This window comes from Microcaecilia unicolor, chromosome 1 (genome assembly GCF_901765095.1).
Source record: "Microcaecilia unicolor chromosome 1, aMicUni1.1, whole genome shotgun sequence".
Lineage (NCBI taxonomy): Eukaryota > Metazoa > Chordata > Amphibia > Gymnophiona > Siphonopidae > Microcaecilia > Microcaecilia unicolor.
The window spans coordinates 541,816,919-541,838,427 of NC_044031.1; the positions used below are offsets into that span (position 1 = coordinate 541,816,919).

Here is a 21,509-nt window from a genome sequence, read left to right on the forward strand (position 1 = left end):
TTTGATTTTGCCAATCAAGATACCTTTCTATTTTCCTTATCATCATTTTTTCTTTACAATTATTTTCATATTTTTTAGTGTTTACTTTTGTTATATCTATCATCTGCAGAAGGCTTTTTACATTTTTGGCTTATATGGACCCTGTCAATTTATTTTATCTTCAGTGTCATTGACATTTTTTACGGACATTTTTAAGGCATATTTCAAGCATCTGTTTCTAACATTTTTAGTTTCACTTTTGAATGACTTAATCATAGTATTGATCCAAAATGGATCGATGTGCTTCATACTATCCTTTTATTAGAATTAATTATCCTTTATTATCCTTTTATCAGAATCAATTATCTTTTCAATTATTTAGATTGGCTCAATTACAATAACTACATCTTTAATTGGCACACTAATTGGGCAAGCATGATTTACTTCTAGTTCATGACCCTTCTTTCCCTTATTTAAGCTTTCTTTTTGGCCATCTTGTTTTTTCAGCATTTCAGAGTCGTGTGGGTGCAGGACTGACCTCGCGTACGTCACTTTGTTCATTTATTGATCTTTTTTCTTATTTGAATTTGGGACCAAAATGTTTAATGAAAGTTATTTAATTCAAATTGTTAGCTGTGAGCAAGGAATTGAAATATAACGTCTATGGGGGTTTTTCACCTTTTTTCAACTTTTTCTCATCAATTTGGACATGATACTACCAGCACACAATAGATTTTTGTTAAACATATAGACTAAATTTTATTATTAATCAACATTTAGGTCGCTACCTTTTTGTGACTTATCCGTTTTGATGTTTTTTTCAACAACCCTTTGAAGATATATGCTTCCACAATTTCTGCACATGTGAGTTTATTTGTGAGTTTACTTTTTTTGTTACATTTGTGCCCTGCGCTTTCCCACTCATGGCAGGCTCAATATGATATATTTTATCACATTCGTTTTTTTTATATCCATTTTGCAATTTTTTAATATCCATTTAAAATTTTTGATGATTATTTGTATTTTTCAAGTTTATACAGCAATACTAATATTTCCTCGACAGTAAAGGAATATAATATAGGTGGGTGTCTTGTTTGTTTATCTAATTCCTTTTAGGTATTTATGCTCATGAATAATGTTTATGTTTCATTTAATCAACTTGTTATTGAATCACATTGTTTTTTTGACTCATTCATCTGGTATTATAAAAAAAACAATATATCATATTAACATGTCATTATTTCGTTTTTTATGTGGGATATCTATATTTCATTGTTTTTTTATGCGATATCTTGTATTTTAGTTTTGGTAGCCTTACGTATTATTAAGATTCTATAAAAATTTTATATAAAAATTGTGGCACCCCAACATAATAGCCCAGACAAAAAACCCCACCAAAACAGACTAAAAACAAAACAAACCATAACAAAAAAAATCCCTCCAAAAAAAAAAACCCTTACAAAACACCCAACAACAAAACAGACCTAGACAAAATAGTCCCTCCCACAAATTAAACCTTGACAAAACAACCCATACCCAAAACAGCTCCCTCAACCAAATACCCTCTTAACAAATTAAACTAGTAACAAAAAACACCAAATCACAAAAAAAATTGATGACATGCATTCTTTATTAATCCCACAAAAAATAGCATTTCAAAAAAAAAAAAAACCATTACAATATCCAAAAAACATTTCATAGAACCCATACCAATAAATTCTAGCAAAACTATTACATTTCTAAATAGACAAAATATAAACTACACCTTCAACATTTCTCTAATTATATATATACATTTCCAATTATCACACCATTAATTTGAAAAAAACCTACACAATCCCAAAACCTTCCTATCACAGAACAATCTTCTTAACTGCTAAAAACACAATCACTTCATAATGCTGACAAATAATAAAAAACACAACCACATAAACAACAACCAAAACAAAACTCCCACCAAATCCTAACTCACTTTCTTTTAATTACTCAGATTATAATATACACTTGCCCAAAAAAAAACATACATTACAACACACACTAACTCCCTTTTTAAACATCAAATAACACACTCCAAAACCCACACATCTAAATTTCTGCCAATTTAAACCTCAATAAACCATGAACTACAACCAAAAAATACAACATGCTCTAAATAGTCAAATTCACAGCAACATTTTTAAGAAACATAACAATGTCATCAACATTGTAGGTTGAAACAAGAGCTCTCAAACGTTTATCTAACTGCACATATTTCGACTTGGAACACTCTGGATGACGAAAACCTGCAAGATATCGCGAAATTTCTATCTCAGTACGATCTTGTTCCCTCCTAAAATGATCAACAAGTTTAAATATTGAAGGATGATGACAATCAACAGTCTGTTGAAATGATCTGTGCCAAGCTTCCACAGAATTATTAGTCCGCGGAAGACCATCCATAACACGGTTGCATACATTCCAAACAGAAATTGGATAACACGGCTCTACTCTCCGCTTTTGACGCTGACATCCAATAAAAGTATCCTCCCAATAATCAGTCACTGGTGTTAATTCAGAACAACAATTCTCAACAATACACTCAAATCCAACAGAAACATCCTCTATTGGAAGAAAGCTTAAAGCAAGCAACATCTTTAAACTAATCCTAACATCTTCACTAGATCTATATAACTCAGACAACCCACAATCCTGCACTTTTCTCCAAAGACACTGACCAAGATGAAATAAACAAGCACTTAAACAGGAACCTGGAAAAACTTTAGTAACAGCATTTTGACTAGCTTTCTCAAAATCAGCTAATACACTTACAGGATTCAAATTTCCATTTAACTCTACAAGCTTTCTAAACACACGAACATATGTTTCTTCCTTTTTATCCATCATGAGAACATAAACCAACGGCAAAGCACTTTTATCAACCAATGCATGAATAGAAAACACTTGAAAAAACAATTCAGGACTAATTTTAAACGTACCATCAATGAACCAATGATTATTTTCCTCAAGAATTTGCAAATTTTCCATTGTCCCAAACATCAATATTCGATTATCATCACCAACACCTGAATCCCACAAAAGAAAATTTGACTTTCTAAAAGTAGAACAAAGTCCACTTGGAATATCAATCTCACCAACACTTCGAGGATCAACATATGGATGACAAACACGTCTCCGTCTACGCTCTATAGCCCGTTGCAAAGCAACATATGCTGGAAGATGAACAGCAGACTCCAAGGAAATCCCATTGGTACACTGTTGAATAATCTGCATAGGCTTCTCCATTCCATGTTCAGCACGTCTCCTCATCTCCACAACACTACGCAATGCTTCATTCTTCGAAACATCAGGAGCATGATTATGTTCAGAAACAATGAAAACTGTTTCACCTTGTAGTCTAATACGCCCTTTACAAAAATTCTCCAAACAAAGCCACGAAACACTCCCATCCACATTAATCCGTACTTTACGATAACGATAACCATCTTTCAACAAAATTGTTTTCCCTTTTTGCGACTCCACAAACTCCATCATAAGAAATCTAGAAAAAAAAACAAAAAAACCACAAAATATTAATTAAAAAACAAAACAAAAACAAAACAAAACAAAAAACCAACCAAAGTGACAATATAAACAAATTAAACCCACCAAATCAAATATACACCAAGAGTGCAAACCCCCACAAAGCACCCCAAAAACACTATTAAATTTTACATTGCTGCAATCCTAAGATAACTTCATACCAAAAATATACATAAACAATAAACAGCACATCATTAACTACCAAAATCTTACCAATGACCCCTTGTATCTATTAAAAAAAACCTTCTATTAAATAATAAAGAAATTATTCTACACCATAAACAATGAATAATAATACAACTTATTACATTAAAAAAATAAACTACACAAAACCAATATAAACATATCATTACCATATTTTCACTAATTCATTTGGGTTACAAATCCAAAACAAAGCAAATACAAAACTACACCAATCCTAACACATCAATGCCCTCAACCCTTAATAAACAAATTTCTCTAACGAACACCTACACAAATTTACATCTTCCCCTTCCCCTCACCACCAACCCCCCCCCCCCCAAAAAAACTTAATCACCCCTTTCAAAATTAGCCACTCTACAAAACAAACCTCCTAATAAACACAAACAAATAATACAAAAACATAAAAAAAACAAAGCATTTCAATTACTCCATAAAATCACAAAAAAATAACCAAACAACCATTACAAATACATAAAAATACCAAAATATACAAATAAAAACCACTACTTACACAACCTAGGCACCTCTTCCACACGAAAAAAACAAGGCAAACAACTAAAAAACAAAACAGTCACATAATAAGCAACCATACCAAACACACACACATATATCATAATATACAAACTAAGAATACTCTAAATCACAGCCCCCCTCCCTCTCTCTCCTACCCTCCAAATCCCAAACCCCACTTCACTCCCTCCCTCTCCATTCCAACCCCCCCCCCACGACCAATCTTAGCAACTGCAGAACACTATACAGACCAGTTAAAAAAAAAAACCACCCCCACCCAAACCCTTATTGACAAAATAAATTTTAAACATTTTCTTTTACTTTAAAAAAAGATAAGTTAACCAAAACTTGTAAACAAACACTTCTTCAAACGTAAAAATCCTATACTAGGAAACCCTTGGATACAAAAAGCACAACCATTTTCACATAAAAACAAAATAAATCAATTAAAACACAACCCCTTCACAATTAATACTTGAAACCAATAAAAACCACTACATAAAGATTCAAAAAACAAGCAGCCTCACCCAAAAGTTTATTTTCCACTAAACTTAAATAACATTCTATGAACTTTGCTACTAATAATATCCTAAAATACACAATATTCGCACATTTACCCACACCCTTTTACCATAAATCGTACATATAAACACTAATCAATAAAATATTACACCAGCACGGGGGAAAAAACTACTTTTCACAAAATAAATAATTCCTATATGCTGTTAAAGATCCACTATAACCAAAATCAAACACACAACACTACCATACAGATTGCACACCCATCACAACACCAGAAAAACAGAACAAAACAATACATTGCTAAATAACACAGCAAATATAAAATCACAAATTAGAAATATTCCAAACACTAAAACACAAATAAAATCAATTTTTCCTACCCTTCTTTTGTCTAAAAACCTTCGTTTACCAATCAAATTATACCCAATCTCTGATTCTGCTAATCTCTATCTACTCCCTTAACTCCACTTCCACACCTTACTTTAGATTTATTTCTTTAATCTCCTCCTTTCTTCTCCAATACTTACCCGACATCCATACATTCTAAATGCTTTAAACGCTTTGCCTCACAAATGACTTGTTAAAAATAAATATTTAATGCTAATAAGCGAATGCTACATACCTGTAGAAGGTATTCTCCGAGGACAGCAGGCTGATTGTTCTCACTGATGGGTGACGTCCACGGTAGCCCCTCCAATCGGAAACTTCACTAGCAAAGGCCTTTGCTAGTCCTCGCGCGCCCATGCGCACCGCGCATGCGCGGCCGTCTTCCCGCCCGAACCGGCTCGTGTTCGTCAGTCCCATATGTAGCAAGACAAAGACAAGGGAAGATACAACTCCAAAGGGGAGGTGGGCGGGTTTGTGAGAACAATCAGCCTGCTGTCCTCGGAGAATACCTTCTACAGGTATGTAGCATTCGCTTTCTCCGAGGACAAGCAGGCTGCTTGTTCTCACTGATGGGGTATCCCTAGCCCCCAGGCTCACTCAAAACAACAAACATGGTGAATTGGGCCTCGCAACGGCGAGGACATAACTGAGATTGACCTAACAATTTATCCAACTAACTGAGAGTGTAGCCTGGAACAGAATAAACATGGGCCCAGAGGGGTGGAGCTGGATTCTAAACCCCGAACAGATTCTGAAGCACTGACTGCCCGAACCGACTGTCGCGTCGGGTATCCTGCTGCAGGCAGTAATGAGATGTGAATGTGTGGACAGATGACCACGTCGCAGCTTTGCAGATCTCTTCAATAGTGGCTGACTTCAAGTGGGCCACTGACGCAGCCATGGCTCTGACACTGTGAGCCGTGACATGACCCTCAAGAGCCAGCCCAGCCTGGGCGTAAGTGAAGGAAATGCAATCTGCTAGCCAATTGGATATGGTGCGTTTCCCCACAGCCACTCCCCTCCTATTGGGATCAAAAGAAACAAACAATTGGGCGGACTGTCTGTTGGGCTGTGTCCGCTCCAGATAGAAGGCCAATGCTCTTTTGCAGTCCAATGTGTGCAGCTGACGTTCAGCAGGGCAGGAATGAGGACGGGGAAAAAATGTTGGCAAGACAATTGACTGGTTCAGATGGAACTCCGACACTACCTTTGGCAAGAACTTGGGGTGAGTGCGGAGGACTACTCTGTTATGATGAAATTTGGTGTAAGGGGCCTGGGCTACCAGGGCCTGAAGCTCACTGACTCTACGAGCTGAAGTAACTGCCACCAAGAAAATGACCTTCCAGGTCAAGTACTTCAGATGGCAGGAGTTCAGTGGCTCAAAAGGAGGTTTCATCAGCTGGGTGAGAACGACATTGAGATCCCATGACACTGTAGGAGGTTTGACGGGGGGCTTCGACAAAAGCAAACCTCTCATGAAGCGAACAACTAAAGGCTGTCCTGAGATCGGCTTACCTTCCACACGGTAATGGTATGCACTGATTGCACTAAGGGGAACCCTTACAGAGTTGGTCTTGAGACTAGACTCAGACAAGTGCAGAAAGTAGTCAAGCAGGGTCTGTGTAGGACAAGAGCGAGGATCTAGGGCCTTGCTGTCAGACCAGACGGCAAACCTCCTCCATAAAAAGAAGTAACTCTTCTTAGTGGAATCTTTCCTGGAAGCAAGCAAGATACGGGAGACACCCTCTGACAGACCCAAAGAGGCAAAGTCTACGCTCTCAACATCCAGGCCATGAGAGCCAGAGACCGGAGGTTGGGATGCAGAAGCGCCCCTTCGTCCTGCGTGATGAGGGTCGGAAAACACTCCAATCTCCACGGATCTTCGGAGCCAACTCCAGAAGAAGAGGGAACCAGATCTGACGCGGCCAAAAGGGAGCAATCAGAATCATGGTGCCTCGGTCTTGCTTGAGTTTCAACAAAGTCTTCCCCACCAGAAGTATGGGAGGATAAGCATACAGCAGACCTTCCCCCCAGTCCAGGAGGAAGGCATCCGATGCCAGTCTGCCGTGGGCCTGAAGTCTGGAACAGAACTGAGGGACTTTGTGGTTGGCTCGAGATGCAAAGAGATCTACCAAGGGGGTGCCCCACACCTGGAAGATCTGGCGCACTACTCTGGAGTTGAGCGACCACTCGTGAGGTTGCATAATCCTGCTCAACCTGTCGGCCAGACTGTTGTTTACGCCTGCCAGATATGTGGCTTGGAGCAACATGCCGTAACAGCAAGCCCACAGCCACATGCTGATGGCTTCCTGACACAGGGGGCGAGATCCGGTGCCCCCCTGCTTGTTGATGTAATACATGGCAACCTGGTTGTCTGTCTGAATTTGGATAATTTGGTGGGACAGCCAATCTCTGAAAGCCTTCAGAGCGTTCCAGACCGCTCGTAACTCCAGGAGATTGATCTGCAGATCGCGTTCCTGGAGGGACCAGCTTCCCTGGGTGTGAAGCCCATCGACATGAGCTCCTCACCCCAGGAGAGACGCATCCGTAGTCAGCACTTTTTGTGGCTGAGGAATTTGGAAAGGACGTCCCAGAGTCAAATTGGACCAAATCGTCCACCAATACAGGGATTTGAGAAAACTCGTGGACAGGTGGATCACGTCTTCTAGATCCCCAGCAGCCTGAAACCACTGGGAAGCTAGGGTCCATTGAGCAGATCGCATGTGAAGGCGGGCCATGGGAGTCACATGAACTGTGGAGGCCATGTGGCCCAACAATCTCAACATCTGCCAAGCTGTGATCTGCTGGGACGCTCGCACCTGAGAGACAAGGGACAACAAGTTGTTGGCTCTCGTCTCTGGGAGATAGGCACGAGCCGTCCGAGAATCCAGCAGAGCTCCTATGAATTCGAGTCTCTGTACTGGGAGAAGATGGGACTTTGGATAATTTATCACAAACCCCAGTAGCTCCAGGAGGCGAATAGTCATCTGCATGGACTGTAGAGCTCCTGCCTCGGATGTGTTCTTCACCAGCCAATCGTCGAGATAGGGGAACACGTGTTCTCCCAGCCTGCGAAGCGCCGCTGCTACTACAGCCAGGCACTTCGTGAACACTCTGGGCGCAGAGGCGAGCCCAAAGGGTAGCACACAGTACTGGAAGTGACATGTGCCCAGCTGAAATCGCAGATACTGCCTGTGAGCTGGCAGTATCGGGATGTGCGTGCAGGTGTCCTTCAAGTCCAGAGAGCATAGCCAGTCGTTTTCCTGAATCATGGGGAGGAGGGTGCCCAGGGAAAGCATCCTGAACTTTTCCTTGACCAGATATTTGTTCAGGGCCCTTAGGTCTAGGATGGGACGCATCCCCCGTTTTCTTTTCCACAAGGAAGTACCTGGAATAGAATCCCAGCCCTTCTTGCCCAGATGGCATGGGCTCGACCGCATTGGCGCTGAGAAGGGCGGAGAGTTCCTCTGCAAGTACCTGCTTGTGCTGGAAGCTGTAGGATTGAGCTCCCGGTGGGCAATTTGGAGGCTTTGAGGCCAAATTGAGGGTGTATCCTTGCCGGACTATTTGAAGAACCCAACGGTCGGAGGATATGAGAGGCCACCTTTGGTGAAAAACTTTCAACCTCCCCCCGACCGGCAGGTCGCCCGGCACTGATACGTTGATGTCGGCTATGCTCTGCTGGAGCCAGTCAAAAGCTCGCCCCCTGCTTTTGCTGGGGAGCCGTGGGGCCTTGCTGAGGCGCACGCTGCTGACGAGAGCGAGCGCGCTGGGGCTTAGCCTGGGCCGCAGGCTGTCGAGAAGGAGGATTGTACCTACGCTTACCAGAAGAGTAGGGAACAGTCTTCCTTCCCCCATAAAAACGTCTACCTGAGGAGGTAGATGCTGAAGGCTGCCAGCGGAAGAACTTATCAAAAGCGGTATCCCGCTGGTGGAGCTGCTCTACCACCTGTTTGACTTTCTCTCCAAAAATGTTGTCCGCTCGGCAAGGGGAGTCCGCAATCCGCTGCTGGATCCTATTCTCCAGTTCGGAGGCATGCAGCCATGAGAGTCACCACACCTTGAGCAGCGGCCCTGGACGCAACATCAAAGGTATCATATACCCCTCTGGCCAGGAATTTTCTGCACGCCTTCAGCTGCCTGACCACCTCCTGAAATGGCTTGGCTTGCTCAGGAGGGAGCTTGTCCACCAAGCCCGACAACTGCCGCACATTGTTCCGCATATGGATGCTCGTGTAGAGCTGGTAAGACTGAATTTTGGCCACGAGCATAGAAGAATGGTAGGCCTTCCTCCCAAAGGAGTCTAAGGTTCTAGAGTCCTTGCCCGGGGGCGCCGAAGCATGCTCCCTAAAACTCTTAGCCTTCTTTAGGGCCAGATCCACCACACCAGAGTCATGCGGCAACTGAGTGCGCATCAACTCTGGATCCCCATGGATCCGGTACTGGGACTCGATCTTCTTGGGAATGTGGGGATTACTTAGAGGCTTGGGTCCAGTTCACCAGCAATGTCTTTTTTAGGACATGATACATGGGTACTGTGGACGCTTCCTTAGGTGGAGAAGGATAGTCCAAGAGCTCAAACATTTCAGCCCTGGGCTCATCCTCCACGATCAACGGGAAGGGGATGGCCGTAGACATCTCCCGGACAAAGGCCGCAAAGGACAGACTCTCGGGAGGAGAAAGCTGCCTCTCAGGGGAGGGAGTGGGATCAGAAGGAAGGCCATCAGTCCCCTCGTCACAGAAATATCTGATGTCCTCCTCCTCCTCCCACGAGGCCTCACCATCGGTATCAGACACAAGTTCATGAACCTATGTCTGAAGCCGTGCCCGACTCGACTCCGTGGAAACACGGCCACGGTGAGATCGTCGAGAGGTAGACTCCCTCGCCCGCACCGGCGAAGCTCCCTCCGCTGACGTCGTCGGGGAGCCTTCCTGGGAGGCAGCCGCAGTCGATACTGCAAGCGGTACCGATGTCGGAGACCTCACCCCGGGGAAGGGGCCAGCCGGCGCCTCACTCGACGGTACCGGTAGCGCAAGCACCCCCGGTACCGGAGGGGAAGGGCGCAACAGCTCTCCCAGGATCTCTGGAGAACGGCCCGGAGACTCTCGTGCAGAGCGCCTGTGGAGAAAGACATAGAAGCCGATACAGGCGTCGAGGTCAGAGTCTGTTCCGGGCATGGAGGCTGTTCTGGGCTGTCCAAGGTGGAGCGCATCGACACCTCCTGAACAGAGGGTGAGTGGTCCTCTCGGTGCCGATGCCTACTGGGTGACGACTCCCTCGGCGACCCAGAGCTCTCGGTACCGACGCGGGAAGGGGAACGGTGTCGATGCTTCTTTGATTTTTTCAGACGAAGCATGTCACCGGAGCTTCCCGGTACCGACGAGGAGGACGTAGAATCCAGCCGTCTCTTCCTCGGGGCCGAGGCCGAAGAAGGTCGGTCTCGGGGGGCTGTACCGCAGGAGCCCTCAGGGTAGGGGGAGACCCACCCGAAGGCTCACCACCACCAGCAGGGGAATGGACAACCCTCACCTGCACTCCAGTCGAAGCACCACCGTCCGACGACATCAGCAACAGCGGAGGTCCCGATACCACCGACGCAGCCTTCCGATGTCTCGGTACCGACGATGCAGAGGGTCGATACCTCGATGCAGTCGATGCCGAGGTCGAAGGTCTTGATGCTGCCGACGTCGATGTACTCGATGACTCCGGTGCTGTTGTCGACGAAGAGCCCGAGAACAACACATTCCACTGGGCCAATCTCGCAACCTGAGTCCTCTTTTGTAAAAGAGCACAAAGACTACAGACCTGCGGGCGGTGCCCAGCCCCCAGACACTGAAGACACGAAGCGTGCCTATCAGTGAGCGAGATTACCCGGGCGCACTGGGTGCACTTCTTGAAGCCGCTGGGAGACTTCGATGACATGGGCGGAAAAATCACGCCGGCGAAATCAAAATTCGTAATGGCGACGAAGGGCACCAAAAATAAGGGAGAGAGAAAAATCCGTACCGAGGCCCCAAAAAAGGCCTACCCCGAAAGCGAAAGGAAACTGGACACACGGGAAGGGAGAAGACCGAGATCTTGTTTTTTTTTTTTTTGGAAAATCGCGAAGACGCGCGAGGGTCAACTTTGAGGGGTGCGAAGTGGCGCAAAACATGACCGTCCCGAGCGCGGACAAAAGAAGACTGACGAACACGAGCCGGTTCGGGCGGGAAGACGGCCGCGCATGCGCGCGCGAGGACTAGCAAAGGACTTTGCTAGTGAAGTTTCCGATTGGAGGGGCTGCCGTGGACGTCACCCATCAGTGCGAAGAAGCAGCCTGCTTGTCCTCGGACAATAAATGTTTTGAATTGCCTACTACTTTAAGCACACTCTAAATTAAGCCTGTTAAATGCTCTAAACGTCTTGCTCTAATACTTTTCTATGCCTTGCCTTATGAATGACTTGCTAAACATCTAATAGTACCACAAGGAAGCACGCTCTGGAATCTGCCAATTACTTTTAAATACATATCACGCATTTCGGCACACCAGCCAATATGAATACAAACAAACTGCTCATGATAATCTACTTCCTCCCCCTAATACACTACGCATGGACTATTCCCAACACTAACACCAACTTACCCACAATGCACACACCCTACATACAACATACGCACTACTCACCAAAACAAAAGAATGACAACCAACTAAAAAGAAAAACAAACATATATAGAAACAACCAAAAGAGAGGAAAGAAAGGACACAACAAAACTAGATACCAAGAAATCAGGCAACTAATAAAAATGAATACACCTACGTCCGGAACCGAACCTTACCATTCAATCCAAATGGGATACGTAAACGCCAGATCTGTGGTAAACAAAACACAGACTATAATAGACTGGATCACAGCAGATAACCTTGACTTCCTATTCATCACAGAAACCTGGATACATGACCTTAAAGACCTTATCATCTTAGAATTATGCCCACCAGGATACAAAATTACCCATTGGACAAGAAATGGCAAAAGAAGAGGAGGAATAGCCATAATTTACAAATCTGAATGTACAATCACAAACACAGCTGAATCCATACTGCCACAACTCGAAATTGCCTCAATAAGAATCAATAACCCAAAACTGCAGGAACAACTAAACGCAGTCATACTTTATAGACCACCAGGCAACTGGCAAGACGCCCAAACACTCTTCATGGACTTTATCTCGAACACCTACATCTCTTCCTCAAACCTCATCATAATAGGAGACATCAACCTACACCTTGAAGATATCACCACGACAAGTACCCAAGAATGCAAAGAATTCTTACAACTGTGGGATCTCCAAAAACCAAATTCACAACCCACCCACACCAAAGGACACACATTAGATATCATCACACACAAATTTGATCACAATTTAAACCTTATATTAACAGATACTAAATGGACACCTGTACTACTCAGACCATTACAAAGCAAATATCACCCTCCTATGGAGAATGAATGACACAAAAAAACAAACAAACACGAAAAACTTACACCACGAGAGGAAAAATAGATCCGGTAAAATTCTGGCAACATATCTACCAGGAAGGATGGACAATAAAGGCAGATACAATCCAATTCCTCTCAGAATGGGATAATAGATGCAAATTAATACTAGACAACATTGCCCCAATCCAAACCAGAACTTCGCATAGAAAGAACTCAATTCCATGGGTCAACGAAGAACTGAAACAACTCAAAACACAGGTTCGGACATTAGAACGTGCTTGGAATAAAAAGAAAGACAATCCCACACTTAACGCTTGGAAACAACTCCGAAGGAAATATAAATATACCATAAGACAATCCAAAAGACTATACTACAAAACTGAAATTGGACCAAATTACAAAGACACACACAAACTCTTCCAACTCGTGAACAAATTGTTAGACACCACACCAGTCACGAATAACAGCAAAGACGCACCAGGAGCTAACGACCTTGCGAAGTACTTCAAGGAGAAAATCATACAACTACAACTCAAAATACCTGTTAGCTCCATCGAATACACCACACTCCTAGACTGCCTAGACCCAGACCCCGGAGTATACCCAGCAGATAGTATTTGGACTGAATTCGAAATATTATCAGAAGATCTCATCTCACAAACGCTTAAAAGATTCGCCAAATCTCACTGCAAATTAGATATATGCCCAAATAATCTTATGAAATCGGCCCCTCAACAATTCATAACAGACCTAACGAACCACGTGAACTTTATGCTACAAAATGGACTCTTCCCAAGTGAGAAAGGAAACATTCTACTCACCCCCATACCTAAAGATGCAAAGAAAAATGTCAATGAACTAACTAACTATAGACCAGTAGCATCCATTCCCTTAATTACCAAAATAACAGAAGGGATGGTGACCAAACAACTCACAGAGTATCTATACAAGTTCTCAATACTACACGACTCCCAGTCAGGATTTCGCGCTAATCACAGTACTGAAACCGTACTAGTTACACTTATGAACAAATTCAAACAAACGATAGCAACCGGCAAGAACATACTACTTCTACAATTCGACATGTCAAGCGCCTTTGATATGGTTGATCATGGAATACTATTACACATCCTCGAATACTTCGGCATCGGAGGCAAAGTTCTCAATTGGTTCAAGGGGTTCCTAACCACACGCTCATACCAAGTGACAGCAAATTCGATAACATCAGCCACATGGATACCTGAATGCGGAGTTCCACAAGATTCCCCCCTCTCACCGACCATGTTCAACCTAATGATGACACCCCTGGCCAAATTACTATCGAACCAAAACCTCAACCCATACATATACACTGATGATGTAACAATCTTCATCCCATTCAAACAAAACCTAAGTGAAATTTCCAATGAAATCAACCAAAGTTTACATATCATGCATTCTTGGGCAGATGCATTTCAGTTGAAACTCAATGCAGAAAAAACACAATGCCTAGTACTTACCTCACAACACAACATGGACAAATTTACCACCATCCACACACCAAAACTAAATCTACCAATCTCCCACTCCCTAAAAATTCTAGGAGTCACCATTGATCGGTACCTAACACTTGAGAATCACATGAATAATATAACCAAAAAGATGTTCCACTCAATGTGGAAATTAAAAAGAGTAAGACCGGCACAGGGATTCCAAGATGGCGCACTGAACGCACGCACCTGTGTTTGCTCCGCGGAGCTGTTGCAGTGAGACGCTACTAGTGGGACCTTCGGCCCCTCGTTCGCGATGGGAAAGCGGAGGGGGAAGGTAAAGGAGCTTCCCTCGGCTCCTGGACCCTCTTCAACGCTGAAGCAGTCGATCCTGCAATTTCCGACGCTGCAACCGGGACCTCTGCGTACATCAACTCCTTCTACAGCTACTGACGCGTTGACGTCAGTTGGAAGCGGAGATGGGGCTTCCCTGAGCCCCGGGGAACGCAGGGCTCCACCACAGCCGGGGAGTGAGGTTTTCGCAGCAGCCCTACCAGAAACGGACACCGAAGGGGTGGATTAACAGCTGTTAGAGGGGAGGACTGCAGCGAATTGGAGTGGGACCCAGGATCAAGCATTTTCGGACGAATTGGCTTTAAAGGTATTGCCACAGGACATTGTTTCAAACTCCCTCGTTCAGGGCCCCCACCTCATTCCCCTTTACCAACAGGTGGAATAAGTAAACCCACTATTGTGACGCTTGAGTCACTGTGGGATATGGTATACAACACTCACTCCTCTATGCAAAGTATGTTAAAAGAAAATTCAAATGACATTAAAACTCTTTCAGAAGCTGTTCTGATACAGGCACAAGTGACTGCACAGCAGTCCGTTAAGATTGAAAAAGTGGATACCAAAATTCAAGAAATGGGGACTTTGGAATCTACTTTGATTAAAGATAATAACTTTTTGCATAAACGTTTGGAATATCTGGAGAACCAGGTCCGAAGACTTAACTTTCGATTCCTTAATTTCCCCAAATCTCCGTTAATTCCTTCGATTGAGATGGTGAAAAAATATTTGAAAGACGTTCTAGGAATGGATAAAGACTCATTGCCCCCCATAACTCAGGCATACTACATCTGGAATACTGTGGGGACTTCGGGAGATCCCCCAAGGCGAGAGATGGGTGAAGAAATGAATCTCACTTCCTTCCTGGAAAGTTCGTTGGAAGTCATTACCCATAGGACGACTATGCTTGTCACGTTTGTGCTTGAGCCAGATCGGAACGCTGTATTAAGACTTTCCCTACGGCACTTAGATAGGCTTTTTATGGGCTCCAAGGTTAGAATTTATCCTGACCTCTCTAGGCCAACACAAATGGCGCAAGGCCTTTTTGGAACTGCGCCCCAAAGTCGAGGCCTTGAGAGCAAACTTTGTATTACGTTTTCCTTGTATATGCCAAGTAATGCTTGAGGGTAAACAATTTCAATTTATGGACCCTAAACAGCTTAAAGATTTCTTGGAAGCTAGAGTTAAAGTGACAGTTGTATGCCCTCCCACATAGTAGGCTGGAGTTTGAGCACAGAGATGGCAAAAGTGTGTTAATTTGTAACTTTGTTTAATATTTCTTTTTCCTTTTCTTGAAATCACCCTTTCTTTAATTGTGGACAGAAAATAATGTCTGTATTATTCCCTTACGCTTTTTGCGTTCATAAGTTTTTTCTTTTGAATTGATGATGGATTGCTAAGTCACATTGGTTTGTGAGTTATTGAAACTATTAATAAAGATTATAAAAAAAAAAAAAAAAAAAAAAAAAAGAGTAAGACCATTTTTTCCCAAGGACCGTCTTCTGCAACTTGGTACAATCACTGGTACTCAGTCATTTGGACTACTGCAACTCATTCTACGCCGGCAGCAAAGAACAAATACTCAAAAAACTCCAAACAGCCCAGAACACGGCAGCCAGACTAATATTCGGAAAACCAAAATATGAAAGTGCGACACCCCTACGAGAGAAATTACATTGGCTCCCACTCAAAGAATGAATCACGTTCACAATATGCACCCTAGTTCATAAAATTATCCATGGAGATGCCCCAGCCTACATGTCAGACCTAATAGACCTGCCACCCAGGAATGCAAAAAAATCCTCTCAAACATTCCTTAATCTTCACTTTCCCAACTGCAAAGGTCTGAAATACAAATTAACGCACGCCTCTACCTTCTCCTATTTGAGCACGCAACTCTGGAACGCATTACCACGCAATCTGAAAGTGACCAACGAACTGACCAACTTCCGTAAATTACTAAAGACTCATCTCTTTGAAAAGATATACCACAAAGATCAAAACATGTAAAAATCTCCAAATATACCCAGAAACTTCGTAATGCGCCTAATGTCTTATAATGTATTCTGCTATACCACTATCTGTATTCCTAATGTATGTTAATGTGTTCTGTAATACCATTATCTAACATTTCATGACCATGTAACCCAAAATCCTCTGTAAAACCAAATGTATATCCTCTTCTTATTTCCAGTATCCATGATGTATTGTAAGCCACATTGAGCCTGCAAAGAGGTGGGAAAACGTGGGATACAAATGCAACAAATAAATAAATACATAAAAACTAAATCCTCCGTGGAATTAAGTACAACAACTATAAAGCACATCAAGCTTTTCACAATTTACTCCAGCAATGTAAATTTATTCCGCTCTTTTCCCATTCCCTCAACTCCATAATTAAGCATCTCCTTCCTCTTTCTTCCATCACCTCCGTCCACATGCATCTCCTTCCTCTCTCTTCCCTCTACTCCATCCATGTGCATCTCCTTACTTTCTTCCCTCACCTCCATATCCAGCATTTAACCAACCCTCTCCTCCCATCCCATCCCTTTCCATCACTTCTCCTCTGCCCTCCCCTCCATATCCAAAGACTCTCCCCATCCCCCCTATTCACCCCCCCAGTTTCAGTCCCCAACCCTGAACCCATCTATACCATCATTTTTCCACCACAGCCCTCCTATACATCCAGCAGCCCTGCATTTAAAAAATCACAGCGAACAAAGACATGAACCAGCTTTTTCGCAACTGATGCAGCCAACACTCCAACTTCAGAACCACAGATCACCTGCGAAAAAAGCATCAAAAAAACAATGACAATACAGCAGAGAACAACAAAGACTGCAGTGGGGCACCTAAAGGCAGAAGGCCCTATGTGACCGCTCCTGTCACCCCTACCTAAGACCAGCCTTACCCCCCTCCCTTTCTGTTCCAGATCCCCCATGCTCCCTCCCTTCCTCCCTCTCTCCCCCCCTCTTTCCCAGGCCCCCAAACCTCCGAACTCCAAACCCTCCCTCCGAGTCCGACGCCCCGCCCTCCATCACTTTCCTCCCACTGATAGCACAACCTACCCCGCCCGCCACTTCTCCCAATCTTCCACTCAGAAACACACAAAATTCTTACCTCGCAACTGGCAGCACCAGTGAAAACTAACAAACTCGGTGATTCACCCTCCCTTTACCTCTCCCTCAGCTGACAACACCGCCTCTACTCCCGCCCACATTTCCTGTTTCCGCAAGGGAAAACCAGAGCCAAACTATCACCTGACAAAAGAAACAAATCAAGCTAGCACGCCACATTCAGAAAGAAGAAAGTCAGAACAACCACTAAGACAAGACGGCAAGCAGCCCTCAACAGCCTTTCAAGACACAATTCAGATAAACAAAATTCAAATAAGCTAATCTAAACAAAAACTCTTTTGACATGCACCATTATATATCAAACCACATATGCCACAACCCATTTTGACGGAATCTGAAAACTTACAATCTTTTTTATTACAATCGATTTTAACAGGATTCTTTTGCCACTAAACTATTTTGACGGGTCTTAAAAAACAAAACTATTATAACAGACCTCATTTGACCAGGTACCAAAAATTGTATATAAAAATTTCTACATTAATTTATATATGTCGCTTTTAGAATATATATATAATCTTTTATTGGTTGTTATTGAGTATATTAATCATTGATTTTTATGGACATCAGTACATTTCTATATGTTTTTAATTTTGTATATCTAGACACATCTCGTTTGTCATTATACAAGTTTTAAAATGTCATGTCATTTGTTTTGTAGCCCCTGACGCAGCCCTGCTGGGCGAAACACGGCCAGTGTCGGGCTGATTCTGAATATTTTTGTCATATAATAAATTAATATTTCTCTCTTATCAATCTGCTCTTTTGTTTTTCCATTTTGGAGTTTGAAGACCGGTTGCCCTGTTGTTTTCTTGGACTCAGCTTGCATTTGTCCACATTAAATTTCATCTGTCATTTGAATGCCTAGTCTTCCAATTTCCTAAGGTCTTTCTGCAATATTTCACAGTTCGCATGTGTTTTAACAACCTTGAATAGTTTTGTATCATCTGCAAATTTAATCACCTCATTCATCATTCCGATTTCCATAATCATTTATAAATATGTTAAATAGCACCAGTCCCAATACAGATCCCTGCGGCACTCCATTGTTCACCCTCCTCCATTGAGAGAAATGACCATTTAACCCTACCCTTTGTTTTATATCCAATAACCAGGTGGAGACCTGCTCAATACACACCCACTCCCAGTGTCTGACATGGGTCTAGTAGCCATAGGGACTGATGCACCTGACACCAGTGCAAGGCTCAACACAGAGACTAAGTGCAGACGTCAAGGATTCAGACCAGGCTCCTTAAAGTTTCTTTCTCTGAGCCTCTCTGGCCAACTGAGTCCTTTTCTTCATACAAATGCAAAGAATACCGTGGAAGGGGTATGTTCAGGCCCCAAACACTGGACACACCAAAAATGAGTGTCCTTTCCAGAGATGGTCCGACTGAACCGGGCACAGTGCTTAAGGCCACTGGGTACCTTCAATGACATGGAAAGGAAAACAGAAACGGCCAAATCAAATGACTTGATGGTGAAAAGGGGGGAATCACCAAGAAAAAGAAAGAAAGAAAGCCCAACCGGAGCTGAGGTCTGAGAGGGCCTACTGAGCACAACAAAATGAAGAAAACTTAAAAAGTGTGCATAAAATGAAACTAAAAACCATAAGGGAAGAGGGAAAAAAAACCCTAGGGGAAAAACAAAGTATTCGGGAAGAATCCCACAAGGAAGGCACAAAACAGCTATTTGAAAAATAAATTGCACCAGACGCAGTGAGGGAGCTGTGAAGCAGCATGTCTTCTCCTTACAGCAGATCGAAGATGATTGATGATCATGTGCATGCGTGGAGGGGATAATGTTGTGTGTCTTTAAAGCTGTACTAAGCTTTAAGCGTTCTGCACCAGGCGATGTGGATATCATCACCCACATGTGACAAAGATATGCCTGCTTGTCCTTGGAGGACTCTGTTTTAACTGCAAGAAGGCTTTTTGTCTCAGTTGCATAGACCTGGCCACATCAGGAAATATACAAATAGCCTGGCCACAAAATGTAAGTTTTCTTCAAAACTAGTAAAAAAAGGCCCGTTTCTTAAGGCAAGGAAACGGGCGCTAGCAAGGCAATCCCCCACCCTCCCTCGCTGTGTCGCTCTGTCCCCTCCCAGCCTCCCTGGCCTGCCACCCACCAAGTTCAAGGCCCCCTCAGGCCCCTCTCACCGAGTTCCACACTCCGCCCTCCCTCCGATTTCAACACCCCCCCCCGCGTTACGGACCCCTATACCCCCCTTCCGCGACCCTGTAGACCCCCCCCTTCTTGCCGAAAACTGTCCCCCGCCGCCGTCGAGTACCTGTGCTGACGGGGGACCCCAACCCCCCATCAGCCGAAGTCCTGTTCTGGCCTTCACAGCGTTGCTTCCTCAATGATCTTCTGTTGAAGTTTCTGTGCGCAGAGGAACTTGAACTGAAGATCACTGAGGAAGGAACGCCGTGAAGGACAGAACAGGACTTCAGCTGACGGGGGTTGGGGTCCCCCGTCAGCACAGTTACTCGACGGCGGCGAGGGACGGTTTTCGGGGTGAAGGGGGGGGGGTCGACAGGGTCGCGGAAGGGGGGTCCAGGGGTCCGTAACGCGGGGGGGGGGGTGTTGAAATCGGAGGGAGGGCGGAGTGTGGAACTCGGTGGGAGTTGCGTGAGGGGACACGGGGTGTTGATGTTCGTCGGGTGGGGGGGTGGTTTGGTGATGCGGCGAGGGGGGGGTCTGTGTTGCCCCACTCCCTGCCACTTGCTCCAAAGTGGCAGGGAGCAGCGCACTGACAGTTGATTCCCAGGCAGAGGGAGGAGTAGGTACTCCTCCCCTTGCCTTGGAATCAGCTGTCACTGACGTCAGTGCCTTCTAGCCTGCCTAGCAGACCACCTCCGAGGGAGCCACGGTCCCAGGCACATTAGAACGTTGGAGGTGAGAATTATTATATAGGAAGTATGACTTCAAAATCAACATTTTTTGTTCAGTAGTACTTACTGAGACCAGCAAAGTAGCTCTTTTAACAATATTGTCTTTGGATGACTCAAGAAACTTTGTGTAACATCCAAACTATTAGGGGAGTTCAAAGTATCAAATTCCCTTCATTAATGGATCTCTAATAATAAACATTCTTAACCCCTAACTCCTCAAAATTTAACTTCAAAATTTTCTTAAAATACATTTTAAGAAGTTCAAAGGGAGACAGAAAATGGGTGACTAGAAAATTCAAAAGCCTCATTTTCTAGCTCTTACATTTTAAGATGAATAGACAAACTGTCTTTATTAACAGCTGAACCTGAAAGTCCATTTTCTCCGTATTTTTTTTCAATCTGAATAATCCTCTTATCTTGTTCAGAAAACTTCAATGCTGACTCTTCAGTGAATTTACTGAGCTGTGAAAGGTTTTCTTGCAGGTTCTTATCCATTCTAGTAAGCAATTCAAATACATATTTTATAGAAATATCCTGCGTCTCTGTATTCTGCTGTCATTCAAAGTTTTATATGAAAACAAAACTGGTAAAAGGTACCTTTAACCTGTGAGGATCCTTCAGAGCCCATATTCGAGCAATTCAGAGCAAGACCCTCCTAAGAAGTCCATTAGGGGGTAATAACATTCTCTTGTACAGGAGCGTTAACCAGCTCACTTAGTAAACCAGGTGTGGAGATAGGGTACGGCCTCCTGTGGAAAGAGAATACCAAGAGAGGAGCCAGTTGAATTGGATATAGGAAGTTGTGTTTTCAAGGATTCTAAATGGGTATCCATAGGCCCCTTGACTACAACTGGCAGCACCAACTTCTTCCCTCTTTTCTGTTTCCCCACTGGAGTGAAGCAGAGTCCCTCACTCCACAGCTGCTCCAAAACAGTGGGACCCATGCTCAGGCTTCACTGGCAGGCTAGGCATCCACAATGCCTACAGGATACTGAAG

General features: G+C 43.7%; 2 protein-coding genes across 3 annotated transcripts in view; both read right to left on the bottom strand.

Moving 5' to 3' along the window:
- RAD54B (RAD54 homolog B) overlaps positions 1-21,509 on the bottom strand; it is a 270,430-nt gene that overhangs the window by 164,604 nt on the left and 84,317 nt on the right. The gene's annotated exons all lie outside the window — the stretch shown is intronic.
- Positions 1,706-21,181, bottom strand: LOC115478996. Its single transcript, XM_030216703.1, has 2 exons — positions 21,117-21,181; positions 1,706-3,517 (listed from the first exon to the last, which is right to left on the bottom strand). Exon 2 carries the CDS (start codon positions 3,508-3,510, stop codon positions 2,128-2,130), a length of 1,383 nt encoding a protein of 460 aa, XP_030072563.1. The 5' UTR covers positions 3,511-3,517; positions 21,117-21,181; the 3' UTR covers positions 1,706-2,127.